Genomic DNA, 17,872 nt, shown 5'->3' with positions numbered 1-17,872 from the left:
GTGCTTACTGCAGATCTTGTGGCTAGTGTGTTCACTATATTTTGGATTTTAATACCCAATGCAGTGTTGATGTTATACGGCTCGTTCAGTGAATCGCTGACCGACACCGTGAAACAGTGATTCTGTTCAAATTCTCTAGAAAATCTTAAATTATTCATTTTGAGCTTATTTGCTACATGGTGTACAGTTAGGTTTAGGGGTAGGTTCAGGGTTAGTACCTAGTTACTACAACAAGCACGTGATATGTATTTGGGGAGTATGAGGAAAAGGGCTGTAAAATAAAGTGCTACCCAATCCAGAGGCAGCTAACACCTGTGAAATGCCATGTACATGTGGACAAGTACCTCATAAGTACACTTGTGAATGTGCTTCACACCTACAAGACAAACCTGCCTCATGCAAGCTTCTTCTGAGCCTCATGAGAAATGCCATCTGTCAGAGTCGTTAAAAGTTGACATAACTTTTTCCTCATATCCACTTCTGAGTCCTGGGAGATCCAGCTGGGAAGGACGTGACAGACAGTGCAAGCCTTGGCACATCCTTCAATCTCTCCAGTTGACCCAGATAACACAGACCATGATCTCCACTGATTCAAAACGATAAAGTAATGTGGAAAAAAAAAAACTGTATTAGATAATTATAGCTCACTTCTGCATCCTGCTAGCTTGGGTAGTAATACTGTTTATTAATGTCACATTTACTGTAACATTTAGTGGAAATGCAGTATAGAATTAGTTTATAGCTTTTAGGAAAAGAAATGGCAAGAGAGGAGTTCAAAACATCCCACTTCTGCGCAGCAGGCAAAGGCCTGATGAGATAAGACACAGAAAAGAACCCTTAGTGACAAGGTCACAGGATGGACAGATGTGTTGTCAAGAGCACACAATCCATTCTCATAAAGCTGGAGAGGACTGCTCCAATGAACAGCTATTGATCCAGGCTTTTGGCGTTTTGTTTCCTTTTAAATCAAGAGGACTTTCATGCTTTGAAGCCTCAGTGCTTTCTTCTTTTCAGCAACCTATTTAAAATGAGACAAGCACTTGCATTCAAATAATCAAAGATTAAAATAATAAAGATAATTTGCTCTAACTGTGGGGTATTACTGCTGTAATTAATGTATGGAATGATAATAAGCATGGTGTTTAAAGAGTGCACTGAAATAAGCAACAGAGAAATCAAATCAAACAGTAATAAAAAACTAATACAATTGCAAAAATGCACCCAATTATGTCATAATGAAATAATGAGGCTAAAATTAGAAACAGATTAATGAAACGGATGAGTCTCTAGTGTATACTAATGTTCTCTATATATCTGAATAAATCTCACTAACATCGTTGTATTATTTTCCCTCATAAGGAGCGTAACCTCTAACCCCCCTTTAGATCCCGCCTTTGGGACGTCTGCAGAAGCAGCAGTGCTGAACTGTCACTCTGCTTAACTCAGGACGTCACAGTGTTGATTTAGCAGCGGCAGTGCAGCTTCCGAATATTGAGCAAACGTCAGCTCTGATCCAAGATCAGCACTGTGGAAAGCATTAAGCAGTCATGTCAAATGAGCCACTGAGCGAAGGGAAGCAAGGAAAGCCACCAACACAAAACCTCCCGTTCCCTCATGCCAAGGGCAAGTCCAGGCATAGCAGAGACTTGAGAAGTAAAGAACAGCTCACCGCAAAATGAAGATTTGCTCATTATTTGTTCCTATTTTCATCCTATTGTCTGATGAATCAGAATTGTGTTGTCATTAAAAGAAAACACCACTGTTTTTCCATATTTCAGCATGTTCTCAGATGAGTTGATACATGTCTCAGTGCGTGCACTTAATTGCTCAAGCGCACTGCGCCACTATGTCAGCGTTTAGCTTATACCAAGCAGCCATGAATTTAGAAGCCACCAAACACTTCCATGTTTTCCCTATTTAAAGACGGTCGCATGAGTAGTTACACGAGTAAGTATGGTGACACAAAATAAAACGTGGTGATTTTCTAAGTGGATAAAAAATAATAACTATAACGTAATGCGGAAGTAATATCATCACTCCTGAAAACTGACCTTAGCAGTATTGACGGTAGGGAGAAGGGGAGTTTTCAGGAGGAGTCTTTAAATGGGGAAAACATGCAAGTGTTTGGTAGCTTCTGAATCTGTATGGTATGTAAGGAATGAATGGTTAAGCTAAACTAACATAGTGGCACCAGACAGGACAGATATGTATTAGCTCATCTTAGTTGAGGGAAGAACAAAGTGAAAAAAGGAAAAATGGTGGTGTTTTCCTTTTAACAAGAAAAGGAATAACTTCTCTTGGTGTTCTCAAATGCTATTTTCCTTCAAACTGGCACCATACGCTTAGATAAGACACGTAAACCAGTGGGATTTGGAATTAATGGCAAACCTGCTGCCTAGAGTGATTTGCGAGATGCAGTTGAGAGAAAAATGCTCCCTTCTTAAAGTGATCATGATGTACAGTATAAGACTTGTAATACAGTGCTGGGTCATATGCACAATGCAAACAATTATTTTAATGCTGTTTACCTATTTTATCTTAAAAAGTAATTCTGTCAACACTGTCTGATCCTCATGTAAAGATTTTGCTGGCCCTATAATGAAAATGTAATGCTCTTCTTCTTTTTTTAAAAAGATTTAAAGCGACATGAAAGTAAGTAAATGATTAAGGAATATTCATTTTATCTATTTAAGCTTGACTGACATGATGTGGACGTGTTTGGAAACAAATCTGCATAAAAATTCTTCCAAAATGTTCTTGCGTAAAAATAACGGCATACAGGTTGGGAACAACACAAGGGTCAGAACATTTTGGCTGAATTATACCTGAATTATCAAGGAAACGACTGCAGGTTACCACTTTTTCTAGGGTAGATAAACATTATATTAATATTTAATAAATCATAATAATTGCAGAAAAATGTGATTCATTAATTCACATTTTTTAATCGACTGACAGCACAAATAACAACCTATTATAGCTATCAGTGTTCACACTTGTATGAATCATATCATTTACAAACTTGCATTGATAATATTTGAACATCCCAACAAGTGTATTATTTATACAACACCTAGCAAAATCTAAAATAACCAGCATAAAAATTTCGCAATCTTTGATCCATGTTCACAACGCTGCTATATTTCCTCTAAACTGTGTGCACACCCACACACCGGTTTGGATGAGCTGTTCTAGCACAGCTGGCGTAATGCATTCATAATATTTCCCCTGCAGGCCTTTAATGTGAGTGTGTGTGTGTGTATGTGCGCGGCTAAGCAGAAGAGTCAGCGGTGATCCTGCGGGCCTGTAACGGATGCTGGCTGTTTGCTCTGTGACGGATGGGGGATAATGGATCTGATTGTGGCAATGATGTTTGCTCCCGTCCGCAGCCTGTGCTGAAGGCAGTCCCTGGGAACACCGTGTCACTGTCGGGCCCTGTTTGATGAGGTTTGTTACCGGGCAGTCTGTCTGTCAGCATGCTGGGCTCAGTCTAACCACCCCAAATCAACCAAACAGAACTGTGGGCTTCATCAGCTCAAGGTCAATCTGTACCTAGTGCCAACTGGACAACAGCTGTTGACGGGAAAGCAAGAAACTATACAGCGGAGGATAAGCGAATAATGCAGTACCGCAAAATATGAATCACGCTGACACGATGCATGAACACAGTGGAATAAAAAATAAATGGGTTATAGCTGCAATATTTGTGTCGAACTGTTCACGTCTCTAGGAGTTCTGGTCCTAAATCTGTCAAACTTTAAAAGCAGATTTCAGGAAATGAAGTAAAACCGTAACAATAGGTCTTTTTACACTGCACTGTGAGACTCCGCTAACTTTGGGTTATTGTTGTTCTAAACCCTGATTTTAACCCCGGGCAAGCCAAGTACATTTCACACGCTTTTGCAGTTTCAAACTCGTACAATGCGGTTTTAAAATTCATGGCCTTAGACAACCATTCATGTAGCTCATAAGTTGTGGAAACGCAGCGCGGCGTATAACCAGTTTTAGCATTTGAGGGGGAAAATGTGAAACGGTGACAGAAAGTGACTGCAGAAGAGACTGTTTTATTCTTACCTTCACACTCCAAAAAGAGCTTTTGGAAAATAATACAGTTGACAATATATAATACAGAGATGTGCAGTGATAAAGCCTTTATGTAAGCAAATCGAGTGCTGTGTTCATCTTATCGATGACACAGAGAGCGCAAATATGCATAATAAGGATAAATGTGAAATAAAACAACCCAGGATTTCTGTTAACAGGGATGCATAATGACCCGGGGCTAATGATTTTAAATAATGAGTTCGAAATGTTGTAAAATGAAAAAAAATTAAAAAATGTTTTTAAAAAAATTATACCAAATAATATTCTCAAACAACAGGTTGAACAATAAACATAAGAACAGTCTATATATATATATATATATATATATATATATATATATATATATATATAGATAGATAGATAGATAGATAGATAGATAGATAGATAGTAATAGATAAAATGTAACACATATATAATACATTTTAAAATAATATGTTTTGATTAGCCTTCAGGTTTTAAATTTTAGGTTGTATTTTTATGAAAAAAATACTGTAAATATAAGTATCCCACTTCACTAGCAGCAAAGGGTTTTTTTTTTCAATACAGTATGAACTCAAATCAATTATATCCCTTCTCTGTGTTGCATCACGTACCTATTCCGACAGTCATTCCATCCATCCTCATGTTTAATATATAATATATTATCAATTATATAAACAAAATCAAGCCAAGCAATTCCTCCATCCTATTAAAGCATCGCTTTTGGTTTGCCTATCTAGTCCAAAGGGGGAGAGAGCGTGCAACATGCCACAGTGAGTTTTTCTAAAGGAGATTCAAAGCCATTAATTTCTCGTATAATGGAAGAGAAAGAGACTGCTGTACAGTGCACAGTGGAGCCTGTAGTGAATTGGATGTGGGTCAGAGAAATTCAGAATATCTAGGTCATACCGAATCGTACAGAGGCTTAAGCCTTCTCTCATTCTGGCTCACCTATTAATAAAGCCCATAGGGGAGACGCAGATTACAATTCTGCCTGTGACGCTCCATATTCACAAATCACAATCTCATTATTTAGCCAGACAACAAAGCTCAACTGTGCAGTGAGGAGGTAAATTATAGGGAATAGCTATTATATACTGTCTGCTCCCCAAGTTTTTTTTTTCCATCTGATGCTGATGAGAGCTGAAATAAACATATGTATGCAGATCTGCTCTGGAGCTTAAAGGGATAGTTCACCCAAAAACTAATACGTCAACATTTATTTACCCTCAAGACATTCAAAACATGTATGTCTTTCTTTCTTTTGCATGAACACAAAAGAAGATATTTAAAAGAATTCCACTGCAAGACCAAAAAAAAACAACAAACGTAAATTTGTGTGAAAAAATGTGTGAAAGATTTGTGTATTTTTGCCCGCCAAAACACTAGAGCCACCACACGGTAAATTTTATCCGTTGCTGTAAAATGTACATAACAAATTTTTAATAAAACATTTCAGTCTCCCAGCCATTGATTTTTACTAAAACTGTATAATTTATCCTGTTGTTAAAAATTGTTTAGATAAAACCAGATCAAAAAACAGGGCATTTAACACTGTTCATTGCTAGGCAACACCCAATGAACCAATGGTTATCAGTTTAATAAATAAAGACAAAGTTAGTAAATTAAGGCATTTTAAAACATTAAAAAAGCCTTGAACATAAAACAACAGGACAAAAATAGTTGATGACTATGCATAATCATTTTATGACTCTAGGCACTTTTTTGTGAAGACGATGGCATAATACAGTCAAATAATATCTTCTTTAGCCATTTAAAAACAACTGTAATGTGTGTGGGTAAAATGTACTCTGCTGGCGACCCGCGGCAGTTCTAGTGTTATTTTGCATCTTGTTCGGTTATCTTGACATCTGTTTCACAAGAGATTTTCAACAGAAAGAAGAAAAAAAAAACATAATAATAATCAAATAAGAAAACTGCCAGCCAATCCCAAACTCCCTTTCTGTGACAAAACTAGTGATTGGGGGAAAAGCTGTAGATTTTTACAACTGTTACTACTATGAGCTCCCTTGGTCAACAGGGAACTCTGAAAAGCAGGACAGAATGAGGCTATGATATATCCTCTGGAGACATTTTAAATGTAGGTAATATGAAGGGTGTGATAATAAAAACGTAACCATGTCCTACCATAAACAGTGTCCCAAATTGATTGGCTTTGAAGCTAAAATTGAACTTTTTTACATTCATTTTTGTTGAGATATTTGTTGATATTCTTAAAATATGCTTATATAAATAAGCTAATATGTATAAAACCTTTTTTTTTATATAAAATGCCTGTGAACTGTTCATTATATGATATGCTATGATATGTATCATTTCACCCCTAATATATAGATGGATGGATAGATTAGATAGATAGATAGATAGATAGATAGATAGATAGATAGATAGATAGATAGATAGATAGATAGATAGATAGATAGAAATTAATAATTTGATAAATGAAAAACTTATTATCCTATCCAAACTTATTATACTTTATCTAATATATATTGCTGTAGTTTACTCCAGCTATTGCACTGCAGTATGAATATAATTTAGTGTTTTTTGCATAGCCAGTGTATATGAGGCAAAGACAGCTGCCTCAGTCTGCTACGCTGTCAAGGGAGCTGTCAGACGGATTTGGTAAATAGAGAAAGAGTACAGCAAGTCATTGTCAAAATCTTCCCGCTCCACTATCTAATCCAAGAACACTTTAAGTAAAAGTGCAACTATCTACTTTCATGTTTACTGCTATTGAACCTTATAATGAATCTATGAGATGTTTGTAAAACCCCAACCTTTCAAAATATCAGAAGACCTGAAGAACAGTACTGCACTACACCGTAGGGTGCCTATAGTTTTTGCTATGTTTACAATAGCATCCTTCTTTGCTGCATGCAACATGCAATATATTTACAATGTATGTGGTACATAAATGTTCTGCATGTATGCCCTGGTGTAAAATACCAATGCACAATTTCATGCCCTTAATAAAAATACCCTTCAATTGCACCTTTAGTTTACTAGAGTTATATACGTATGTATAAGTATATTTAAGTGAAAATATTGTACCTGTATATCTACACTCTACTACACCCAGTCGTCCATTTAAGGACCGATATTGCTCAAAGATCATACAATTCTAATCAACAGTGAGATTAAAACAATTTTGCTCTATCATATGCCTTGCAAAATTAGCACTCCAAATATTGTTTCATTATAATATTTTAATTCAGTTTCAAGTGATATGTCAGTAAATACATTAATTTAGATAGAATAGATTTGAACTATAATCAGCATTAAAATATATATGCATTTTGTATTTTAAATATATTACTTTTTACTAGGCTGAAAAATGTGGCTGAATGTCAAACTAAATGGCAAAATGTCTATTTACTTCTCAAGTATAAGAATCAATTATTTATTTTTTTAATTATTTATTTATTCTCAAGAATAAAATATTTACAAAAATATATTTTACAAAAAAAAATCTTTTTTTTATGTAATATTACATCAGGTATAGAAAATGTTGCATGGCTATTCTTCTGCCTTTATGAGATCCAAACGGCACTTTAAATTCCCTGGATTCTCATCTCTAAAACAGTTTCCTGTCATGGAAGGGCAACCATTTAAAGACACCATTGCCATTTCATTTAACCCAGATTAAAGGGCACAGTGGCGATAAACCTGGGTGCTTTGGATACCACATATCCCAAGCAAGTTAAGCTAAGGGGGGATTAACAGTGGAGATCTGTATTATCTAGACCTCGATGGTTTTAGTGGGTCAGGGGATGCAATAGCAGGACCCATTTTCCAGGATTTGGCAGCTCTGATCCCACTTTGAGCCCATGGGATGAGGCACTGGCCCTGTGGCTTAATCTAGTTTAAGTGGCACCCATGAACCACGTCTGCATGTCTCACTCAATCAACAACTAGCTCCCTTTTCAAACCTGAATAGAGATCACCTAAAAAAACACAGACAAAGATTCTCACTTTAGGATTATAATACGGACTGCCAGGCACAGATGGAAAGCGCTGCAGGCTGGATTCATTGTGCTGCTGTTGAGTAATGCTGGATGCTGGAACTGCAGCTGTTGCTGAGATGCTACTCAAAGAGCACAACTAAAAATGGGGCATTTTGTTTTATTTTTGAGCCTGTTTCTATGGTCTGGTAAACTAAATCTATGTGACAATCTTTGTTTAAATGTTTAAAGATACATGAACAATTATAAAAAGTATATATTAGCACAGTATATTTATGGCCACCAGTATCAGACAATATTAGTAGATTTTAACACCATCTATGTCAGTATAGAATCCAATTTTGAAGGCTGTATAATATTATGGCTTTTTTTTCCTTCAAATATTTCTATGGAGAGTGCGACATGTAGGACTAAAAAATTATTATGGTATCAAAATAAGAATTAAGCATCTTAATTTAGCAAATCTTGGCCACTAGGTACTAATTAATTGTCTTCATGTTTTTGAGTGGCCATGATTTGCTAAACAAACTCTTAATTCATGGCCTAAATCAAAGGAATTCATTAATTCATGTCCAAAATAAGTATATTTTTGTCTTTATGTCTTGTACGGGACTTCTTTTCTATCGTATCTAATAATGTTTAATGCTTAACTCCACTTTAATCTGGAGTTACATTATTATTGGTTGAACATTATTATTGGTTAAAATTTCTCATACTGGTGCATTTGCAAACTTGGTGCAGATCTATGCCAACTTTGTGAACTGCTTTTAAAATAAAAAGTGATTTAGTCCCGAAGCAATAGAAGGATATTTCAGTAATAATAATCTGAAGATCCAACAGCGATGGTAAAAAAGCCATAAACATTACCATCATGCTAACTCCCACTTATTTCCCCTCTCTCTCGTATAAAGCTCATATGCATATAGATTCAGGGCTCTTGCAAGGTTGCTTCTTTCCAAGAGCGAAATTGTTAGTCATGCCCGCATAAGGATGCAATCTTGCATCAATTTTTCCAAATTCATGCAGAAAATGGCTCGATTTTGCCTGATGGCTGGAGCTGGAGGATATGGCTTGATAAAATTGATGTGCACTAAAATATGAGCAGACCGCTTGAGTATTTAGAACAGTGCCAGGCTCATTTTCCATGCCAAGTGCTATTTGTCTAATGTTTCAGATTTTGTAGGAATAACAGTCGCCGCAGAGAAAAGATAATATTTCACGCAGAGCAAGATTATGTTTTTAACAGGTACAGAATTCATAGAAAATATAAAGTTAAATGCACCTAAACATTACAAGTGAGTTAACTTTGCGCATTAATATCAGTAGAGGGGAGAGCTGTGATGGACTAATGATTAATGTGGACCACTGACATTGACAGCTGTACAAAAGCAAGGATGTATGTCAGCGTGGGTACTCTTCCTCGGGGAGGGCTGTAATAAAGCTCATTCTGATAACCCAAAACTCTGAGCCGCCCGTTGCTCATCTAATTGGAAGCATTTATGAGAGCAGCAGCAGGAGAGGCCTTCTCTCTCGCTCTGGAATTAAAATGCTAATGCACTCGAAACAAACAAAACAAAGCCTTTCTACATCTGGGATTTGCACGAACTTGAAAGTAGCCGTGAAAGTCAATACCAGAGGACAGCAAGTTTAAAGAAGGAGCATTTAGCCACCATACGATATATGACAGGAAGAGAAGCAACCATGTGTGAATCTAGGGACTGATGCAACAACAAAGGCAACACTTTCTACCACTTTGAATCTTGCTTTCTCCTTGTCTTCTCTGGTGCTTCTTTTAGCCTCCCTCTGGGACGACTGTAGGAGGGCGAGTGTTTATGAGTGGGCTGTAGTAGCAACAATGGTGGATGTTGTCTGTGCCAATGATGCAGGGAGAGGTATGATGGGTGTGCTTTTCCACACGCACAGCAGGGGCATCCCCAGTGGGCTAGAGCCAGCGTCACCAACCTGACTGCAACACAAAGACCTAACCAGCTGAGACAGTGCCTGATGGAAGGTCACGTCAGGAAGAGAGGAAATGGCAGCGCAGCAGGCAAGCTGCTGATCAATACTAACACTTTAATTGCTCAAAGTAATATGAAAAATCAGCCAGGTAATACACAGTATACATAGTGTTTAGAAAATATGGGCAAACAATCACTTAACAAGAGAACAGGCGAAATAAAATACTTTTTACAAACCTATACAGTACGATTTTCTTAACACCAAATAAGCATATTAGAATGACCTGTGATGAAAATATATTAAAATAGAAAACAGTTATTTAAAATTAATTGTAATTATATTTTACAATATTACTGTTTTACTTTGTCCTTGATTGAATAAACTAAATCTTGGTGAGCATACCAACAGCAAACTTTTAAACATGTAGGTGAATGAGAATTGAGTTCAGGAATACACTCCACATGAGGTCTGTTCTTCATACATATATCTTCTGTTTGACGAAGAAGAACTGGAATATAATGCACAGGTTGCATGGGATACTTTTATGATCTTTTATAGTGCTTCTTTGTCCTTTGGTCCATGACAGCCAAAATGATGTAGCCTTTTATCAGTATTTATTTCTTGTTATTTTTTTCTGCTGTGTGGGCTGGGAGCCAAGGGAAAAGCTGGCTGCAGGGACCACAGGGCTACCGTGACATTTAAAGTGTTGGATAGATGAGCAATGTATCGTGTATCAGAGTGAATTGAGGGGAGTGACTAGAAAGCACTCCTTTATGTGAGTGCATTTTTAAAGACAGAGTCCTGCTACCTGCAGGCTTTTGGCATTGTACATCACACTTTAATATCTGGGGAATGCTACAGGACACATACATTTAGTAGATTTCGATATTTTAAGCGATCTAACTGTAAGGTACAACAAACGACTACCTCATGTAAGTTCACTCTGAAAGAGTCTGACAGTATGATGAAAAATATCCCTGTTAATGAATTCACGTAGTTCAATGAATGCACGCATTCATACACTGCAACAAATATAGCTTGTATTTTGATATAATCCTATCCACTGCAGTACATGGTTTGCCATAGAGCGTCATTACCTACTTATTTCAGTGCTTATTTCCAAACAAACACAACGGAAGAACAAACAAGATGCAACGATTTCCAAAGAAAGACAATTTTCAAAGAGTGCATTAGTGCCTGCCCACATTTTCCACAGGGACAACCAGCCAAGAGAAGAATCCCATTACAATTTCTTATATTTGAAGCAAAAAAACATTTGAAGATTCAACAAAATTACAAAGGTATAAGACTGTCCAAAACAATGTGAATAAATGAAAGGGTTACTCTACCCCTCATTTACCCCCATGTTGTACCGAACCCGTAAAAGCTATGACTGCCTTCGGAAAACAGTTTAAGATATTTTGGATGAAAACCGAAAGGCTTGTGACATATTGGCTGCCAAAAAATTTGAACTGTCAAAGTCCAGATAAGTATAAAAGGCATCGTCAGAATATACCATCCGACATCACTGGTAACCGTAACGTTATGAAGCTACGAGAATACTTTCTGTACAGAAAGAATACAAAAATAAAAAATGTATTCAACGATTTGTTACCGTAACATCACTGTAGAGCCATTTTGAAGATCATCTACTGGACGCAAATAGCTCTTCTGTGTCAGCACCAGAGGAATTATATGCTGTTTGTACAAATTAAAATGTAAATATCCATATAAGATGTATCCTTCCGTCAATGCTGACATGGAAGAGCATACGCTGTGTGCGTTCAGATGTTCTTTAAAACCATGCTACGGTGAAGTTATGGTGCTGAATTAGTGGTTGACTAAAGACGTTATTTATGTTTGTAACGACAATGACCATTTTTTTTTTCTTTTGGGGTGAATTAACTCTTTAAAACAATGCAAAAATACGAACTATTCATTTAAAGTTGTTGATTATATCTATAGAAACAGCATCATTTTGTAGCCATCACTCTCTGAGTTATGTTTCCATCCAAAGTTTCAAATTAAACTTGTGTGGAAAACTGGAATATCGCATAAAACTTATGAGAATAAAGCATAAACCAACCAACGAGTCTAAGAGAACAAAAACGTCACTTCCTAGGTAAACTGCGGCACTAAATATCAATCATAATGCATAATTATCTTCATATATGATATAAGCAAATTAGCCTACGTAACTAGCTGACGAAACAAAATAAATGCTTTCAATGCTTTTGAAGGCAGATAAGACAGTTATTATACAGAAATACTTAGTCGACAGACTTTGCACATCCATTTCAGAATGGGCAAAACAATAGTCGTTGCTGTACGAACGAGAGCGTTCAAGTTCATAGCACCCATCTCATAGCACAATGTCACATGGCTTTTTCGATGCGCATGCAATTTATTCATTGTTTTCAATTTAATTCATTTTTAGAATTAATGAGCATCTTGGCTTTTTCATGCCATTATATTTAAAAACGTACATAAAAACAGGTGGATTGAAAAGAAGATACTGGTGATATTTTCTGTACAGCATGTAGTTTTTTCACAACTAATAGATTTTATACATGATTGCTTAAAAATAGGCAAAATACATGATCGAATGTACAGTAGGTTTGCCTTTATAGGTTTATTCAAGGTTGTTTATTTCTGTGAGGTTAAACAAAATGTTCTTTTGCTACTTGTTGAAAGCCTTGTGACATCATAAGTTTAAGTGGATACAATTTCCTCTGTCTGTAAACAATTTAGCCAAAGGTCAGTCCGAATTAGCAATGCCCTAAATGCGCTATGGCTGAGGGGGCTGCCCGTCTTACAAAGGTGTTTAAAAGAGGATGGTGTCCTCTTGGCGAACAAGATTATATGTCAGTGAAAGAAGAGTATCACAATCACAAGCATTGCCTTAGGTTTCACGGTACTGGTCTTGTATAATAATTACAGCAATAACAAAAGATGAGATTCTGATTAAAAATTTGCAAGTAACTGCACTCCCCTGGGCACGTATTAACATTCAGAAACCATCTTGCTCATATCGAACAGACTAGCAAAACAATTTTTTATTGGATTTGTTTGCACAGAGTAGGGTAGAGAACTATCCCTGATGGCTTATAACCTGCTTTTATGTAATTCAGCATGATATAAGCCTCAGTCTCAGTCAGATATAAGTATTAAAACATTTAAATTCTCATTCTTAGATGACATTTCAGACATCTAGTTTACATGCCTCATAGTTTGTTGTGCTGTAACTCTGGGCTCATTTAGGCTGCCAGGCAAAGTGAGGAGAAAAAGGGCTCCCTTTAAAACAACACTGCTTAATCAACTCGGTGTCAAGATAGCCCAGTTGAATCACAACTTGGAGCCTCGTTGCCATGGTTTCTGTCTCGACCCCCAACTAGCTGCCTACAGTTTGGTTTGTTTGTTTATTCCTCAGGATAAAAACTGGTATCAACATTACGAGTGTGTGAAACCTCTGTTCTATAAATCTGCGTAAAATTGCGATCTGTAACTCCATGATGTGCTCGCAACAATGAGCAATGGATGAGATACAAAACGTGGACCGGGAGAGACATTAAACATCTCCACTCTCTGAAAACATTGTGCATTTACAGAATAGTGAATACCTCACTTTTTGCTTACCTGAACAAATCAGTTTCATCAACATGTACTCCCTGCCACAGTCTTTCCTATAGTAACATCTTAAACGATCCACCAAGCAGGTTCCAATTCTGACCTTCTCCTTTTTGCAAAGAAGGATGATGTTCTCATCTGTAGGAATGAGAGAGAGAGAGAGAGATCAAATTAGAGAAAGAGTGAGTAAGAAAGTGAGCGTGGGCCCCCAGATGACCCCAGTGACCACCCACCTTATTTCAATCACATGACCACAGATTCCTCATATTATTTACGACAAGTTCATTGTTCCAAGCCAAACCATATCGAGTCATTTTTTCCTCTTTTATCCAGAACGGTAACACAAGTTAACCAGTCTCAAAATCATATTTACTCTGAGATCATTTTCATACCAAAGTTTCCGAGTTGGGCAGCCATAAACTTTAAAAATGGGGGACAACAATTGCTATTCTTTGTTTTTTCCACTACAACTACAAAACTTTGTCTTGTCGCTAAAGTAGTGTATTTATAATCAATCTATATATGAACAATTATTTAAAGCAAACTGTATTATTTAAAAACAAGTATATCGAAGTCCAGTTCGATCATGAGAAAACTGAATTGAATGGAAAAGAGTTTAAACTGCTGTAAAGGGTTATCTAACAAGTGCAAAGAACAGCACTGTTATCATCTATAACTTGATACTTCAAAATCAATACTCTGGGTTATTTGTTGCATGTAATGTAGCATAACTTTCGAGGGCTCATCAGCAAGGTTTATTAACTGCCGGTTTATTAACTTTTTCAATTCAACCATATTAAATACTTTTCGAAAACAACACTTCTGTAACATGAAAATGGAACTAAAGCTTTAAACGCGCTATTGTTTTATTGTTCTGGCTAATTCTAACATTTACTAGCATTTTCATGAACACAACATGAGGGTTGATACAGAACAGCAGCTGATAATGTGAAGGCACACATAAAGCGCTTCGACCCCCAGATAACCTGAAGAAACTTTCTACATAATCATTCACAAGTGTGTTTGAGGAAACATGCACACAACACTCAAACAAAAAGTACTCACATGTTTTGGAGTAATTCTTGCCAGTCTTGATGATATCTGAAGTACTGAAAACAAGATGACAGTGCAGGAGGAGAGCTAGAAATAAGAAAAAGGGACAGAGAGAGCAACAGGGGAAAACTGTTTCATGTCATTATTATAAGGTACAGTTTTATTTTAATTCTACATAGCTGCTTGCAGGGTTGATGCTGACTGTTACATCTCATTGGATCTTGCTACCTCAGGTGTGTGTGGAGCTGCGATCACTATACAGCAACAAGCTACAATACAGCAAGATTACTAGATAATAAAACAAAACGAGTGCTACACAGCGACCTTTATGTTCCAACTACATTAAGTTACGACAATTCACATATTTATTTGTTTGTTTTATATGTTACATTATCTATTAAAACCAGTCCGTGCGTATTATGGTGGGGAAAAACGAAGATGACTAAAAGCGCTCATTTGTTAGCCACCATTAAAATACTTTGAGTTGGGAATTCTAGTCAGTTTGATTCAGTGTTTTAATATAAGTGTCCCTACATTCATAAAGGTTACCCGGTGAAAGAGTTTAGTGTCTATTTCACTCGTCTGAGTAAAACGAGAACATTGTGTGTGGAGACGATATGACTTTAAGGTAAGGAACAGGTGAAGTAACCTACTTACCCGCTCGCAGAGAAGAAAATAGCCCCATGCAACTTGAACGTCAGTGTTTCTCGGATTGCTCTAAAAAGCCCATATGGACTCAGAGCCGCAGATGAATGTTACCCCGCCAACCTCCTCAGACATGTTCAACCACAATCCTGCAAAATCAGCTCCTCGGCATGCCTAAACGCGAGAGCGCGGTCGTGTTGTCTACACACGCATGTGCCACCGATCACAGACCGGGCTACATCAAACCATCTGACGGAGCTGCGCAAACGCCGCTTCACTCCGAATCCAAAGCGATTTCTTACTCGATCACGGCGCTTTCATTACCGTGACCGTCAAAACAAAATCACAGTAAACAACTGATGCATCTGTATCCTCGCCACCTCATGGCGGAGTCTCCCGGCACTTCACAAGGCTTTCTGAATAAAGAAATGAGGGCAGGTGATGCTGTGCCATTATACAGAGAGAGAGAGAGAGAGAGAGAGAGAGAGAGAGAGAACACCGCACTCACGACAGACGAATAGTAGCCTGCTGGGTGAGTTAATGCTATATTTCAGCATAAATAGAAATAAAACATAGTTAATGCTTTGTATAGTAATACACATGGAGCGGCTGCCATCAGCCTAAGGACAATCAAGATCACTGCATCTCTCAAAACCTCTCTGTAAAATGTCTTTCTGAATTGCAACAGAACATTAAACAGCATCCTTTTTTTATTTTGTTCAAGTGCATCGTTGGAAAGTATAAAATGTGAAAACACATGCAGTGCCTCAACATTAGCCTACATTTACTCATCCCACCAAGTCACATGCAAAATATGCTGGGAATTAGAAATCCCCTGCTCCAATGGCAAAACAATTTCATCAGCACAGAGGCCTGCATGACATCTGTTCCCTCGTTTTGATTAAATCACGGCCACAATTAAAATAAGTTAACATGAATTAATAAGTTGCAGAAACAAATTTTATTTTTTTTTGCTCATGCAGGACTCAATACGACTTGTGAATAAACACTGTTCAAGACTTGAGCTGCTTATTTCAGTTACATCGTTTAAAAAAGCACAAACGACAGAAATATATATATTTTTTACACTAATGCCATTAAGTAAAAAGCTATAAATAATTACATATCACATCTGAAAAATCAGTTGTAGATTAACCAAATGCTTCTTGTCTTCAAGAAACAAGACTGTATGAATAGCAATGGGTGTCAGATACTGAATGATCATGGCTGAATGTGGTATTCGCTGACGGATGTAGAGAGATAAACAATAAACAGAACAATGTGTTTACGAGCGTGCCATGTGTATTGACATTTAAACATTTCTCGGGATTTTAACACCCCAAGGAAAGAGAAAATAAAACAACATACTGGGGTCTGATACAACAGTGGCTGTATAGCTGTCAGTGTAACTTTACTGTGGCTTACGTGCAACTCAGGAAAGCCCCTTCGCTTTACTTGTCTTTTTGCAGCTGTTAAATCTCAGAGGAGGTATAGTACAGCGGGTCAGCATTTTCTAAGTGCAAGTGTGAATCACTTTCTCGCACTAGTACAAGATCACACCTTTGGGATTTGAGAATGCAACAGCTCAGCAGATATAAATGGGAACAGAATGTGCATAAGCCATTAGATGAATTGCCATTGCTTGTTTCAAATCTCAACAGCCCCGCGCTCTTGGCATGAGCCGCGCTGCACCGTACATCACTCGCTTTGCATAATTTACTGAAAAGACATCTCTTATTATTATCATACTTTAAATTTATAAGCATTTTATAGATTTCTGTATTACTGTGTGTGTGTGTGTGTGTCCACAGTGCAAAAAATAATAGTAATTATAAATCATGTTTTCATAGTTATCATGTTACCAATTGTGATTTTGAGAGTGGCTACTTTATTTTCCAGGGCTGGCTGTTGACCCACAGAAAAAATCTACTTTAAGAGTGAGAATGGTTCCCAATTTAGTTGGTATACGTACTTGTATTCAAATATTTCTTACATAATGAATACATAATGAATCACTAGTGCATCTAGAAACTCAGAAGACTCAGGAGAAGATTGCTTTCTGAGTAATCCTTTAAAGCTCATTACATTACAGTACAGCATTCGTCAGAAACTCCAAGATCTTACAAAGGGCGATGTAATATGTTAAATTAGCAAAAACACACACCGACTGATGCAACAGAAAACATGTCTGTCAATGCAGTGTTATTGAGGGAAACCTGTTTTTTAATAGTGAATATGTTCCAGATTCTGACCCTCTAACACAAGCACTCTCTATACTGTTTCTGTTCTATCAGTCTTCTTTTTATTTATTAAAAAACTACAACTACAACAAAATTAACCTTTAACAGTAGAAATGTCTATTTTGTCTTTTAATTTATTATAAAATAAATAAATGAATAATAATAATAATAATAATAACCTGCTGCATGTACTGCATTAGACTATCTGGGACTTGTCACAGTTCTTACATATTATTGCTCTTCTGAGAAGAAGTATTCCACATTTTTTGCCTTATGTGC

General features: G+C 36.9%; 1 protein-coding gene across 2 annotated transcripts in view; it reads right to left on the bottom strand.

Annotated features, from left to right (window-relative positions):
* Positions 1–15,806, bottom strand: part of bean1 (brain expressed, associated with NEDD4, 1) — a 42,379-nt gene extending 26,573 nt beyond the window's left edge. The window contains exons 1-3 of one of the 2 annotated variants that reach the window (XM_043245572.1): positions 15,366–15,806; positions 14,721–14,837; positions 13,665–13,793 (exon numbers count right to left, since the gene is read on the bottom strand). In XM_043245572.1, the coding sequence (XP_043101507.1) occupies positions 13,665–13,793; positions 14,721–14,837; positions 15,366–15,393 (274 nt within the window). In that variant the 5' untranslated portion in view covers positions 15,394–15,806. The remainder of the gene's footprint in view (positions 1–13,664; positions 13,794–14,720; positions 14,838–15,365) is intronic. The other variant, XM_043245573.1, reaches the window with a different exon arrangement.
* Positions 15,807–17,872: the final 2,066 nt, after the last annotated feature.

Source organism: Puntigrus tetrazona, chromosome 7 (assembly GCF_018831695.1).
Source record: "Puntigrus tetrazona isolate hp1 chromosome 7, ASM1883169v1, whole genome shotgun sequence".
NCBI lineage: Eukaryota > Metazoa > Chordata > Actinopteri > Cypriniformes > Cyprinidae > Puntigrus > Puntigrus tetrazona.
Note: the sequence above shows the minus strand (reverse complement) of the source record. Positions and strands in the feature narration are given on the sequence as shown.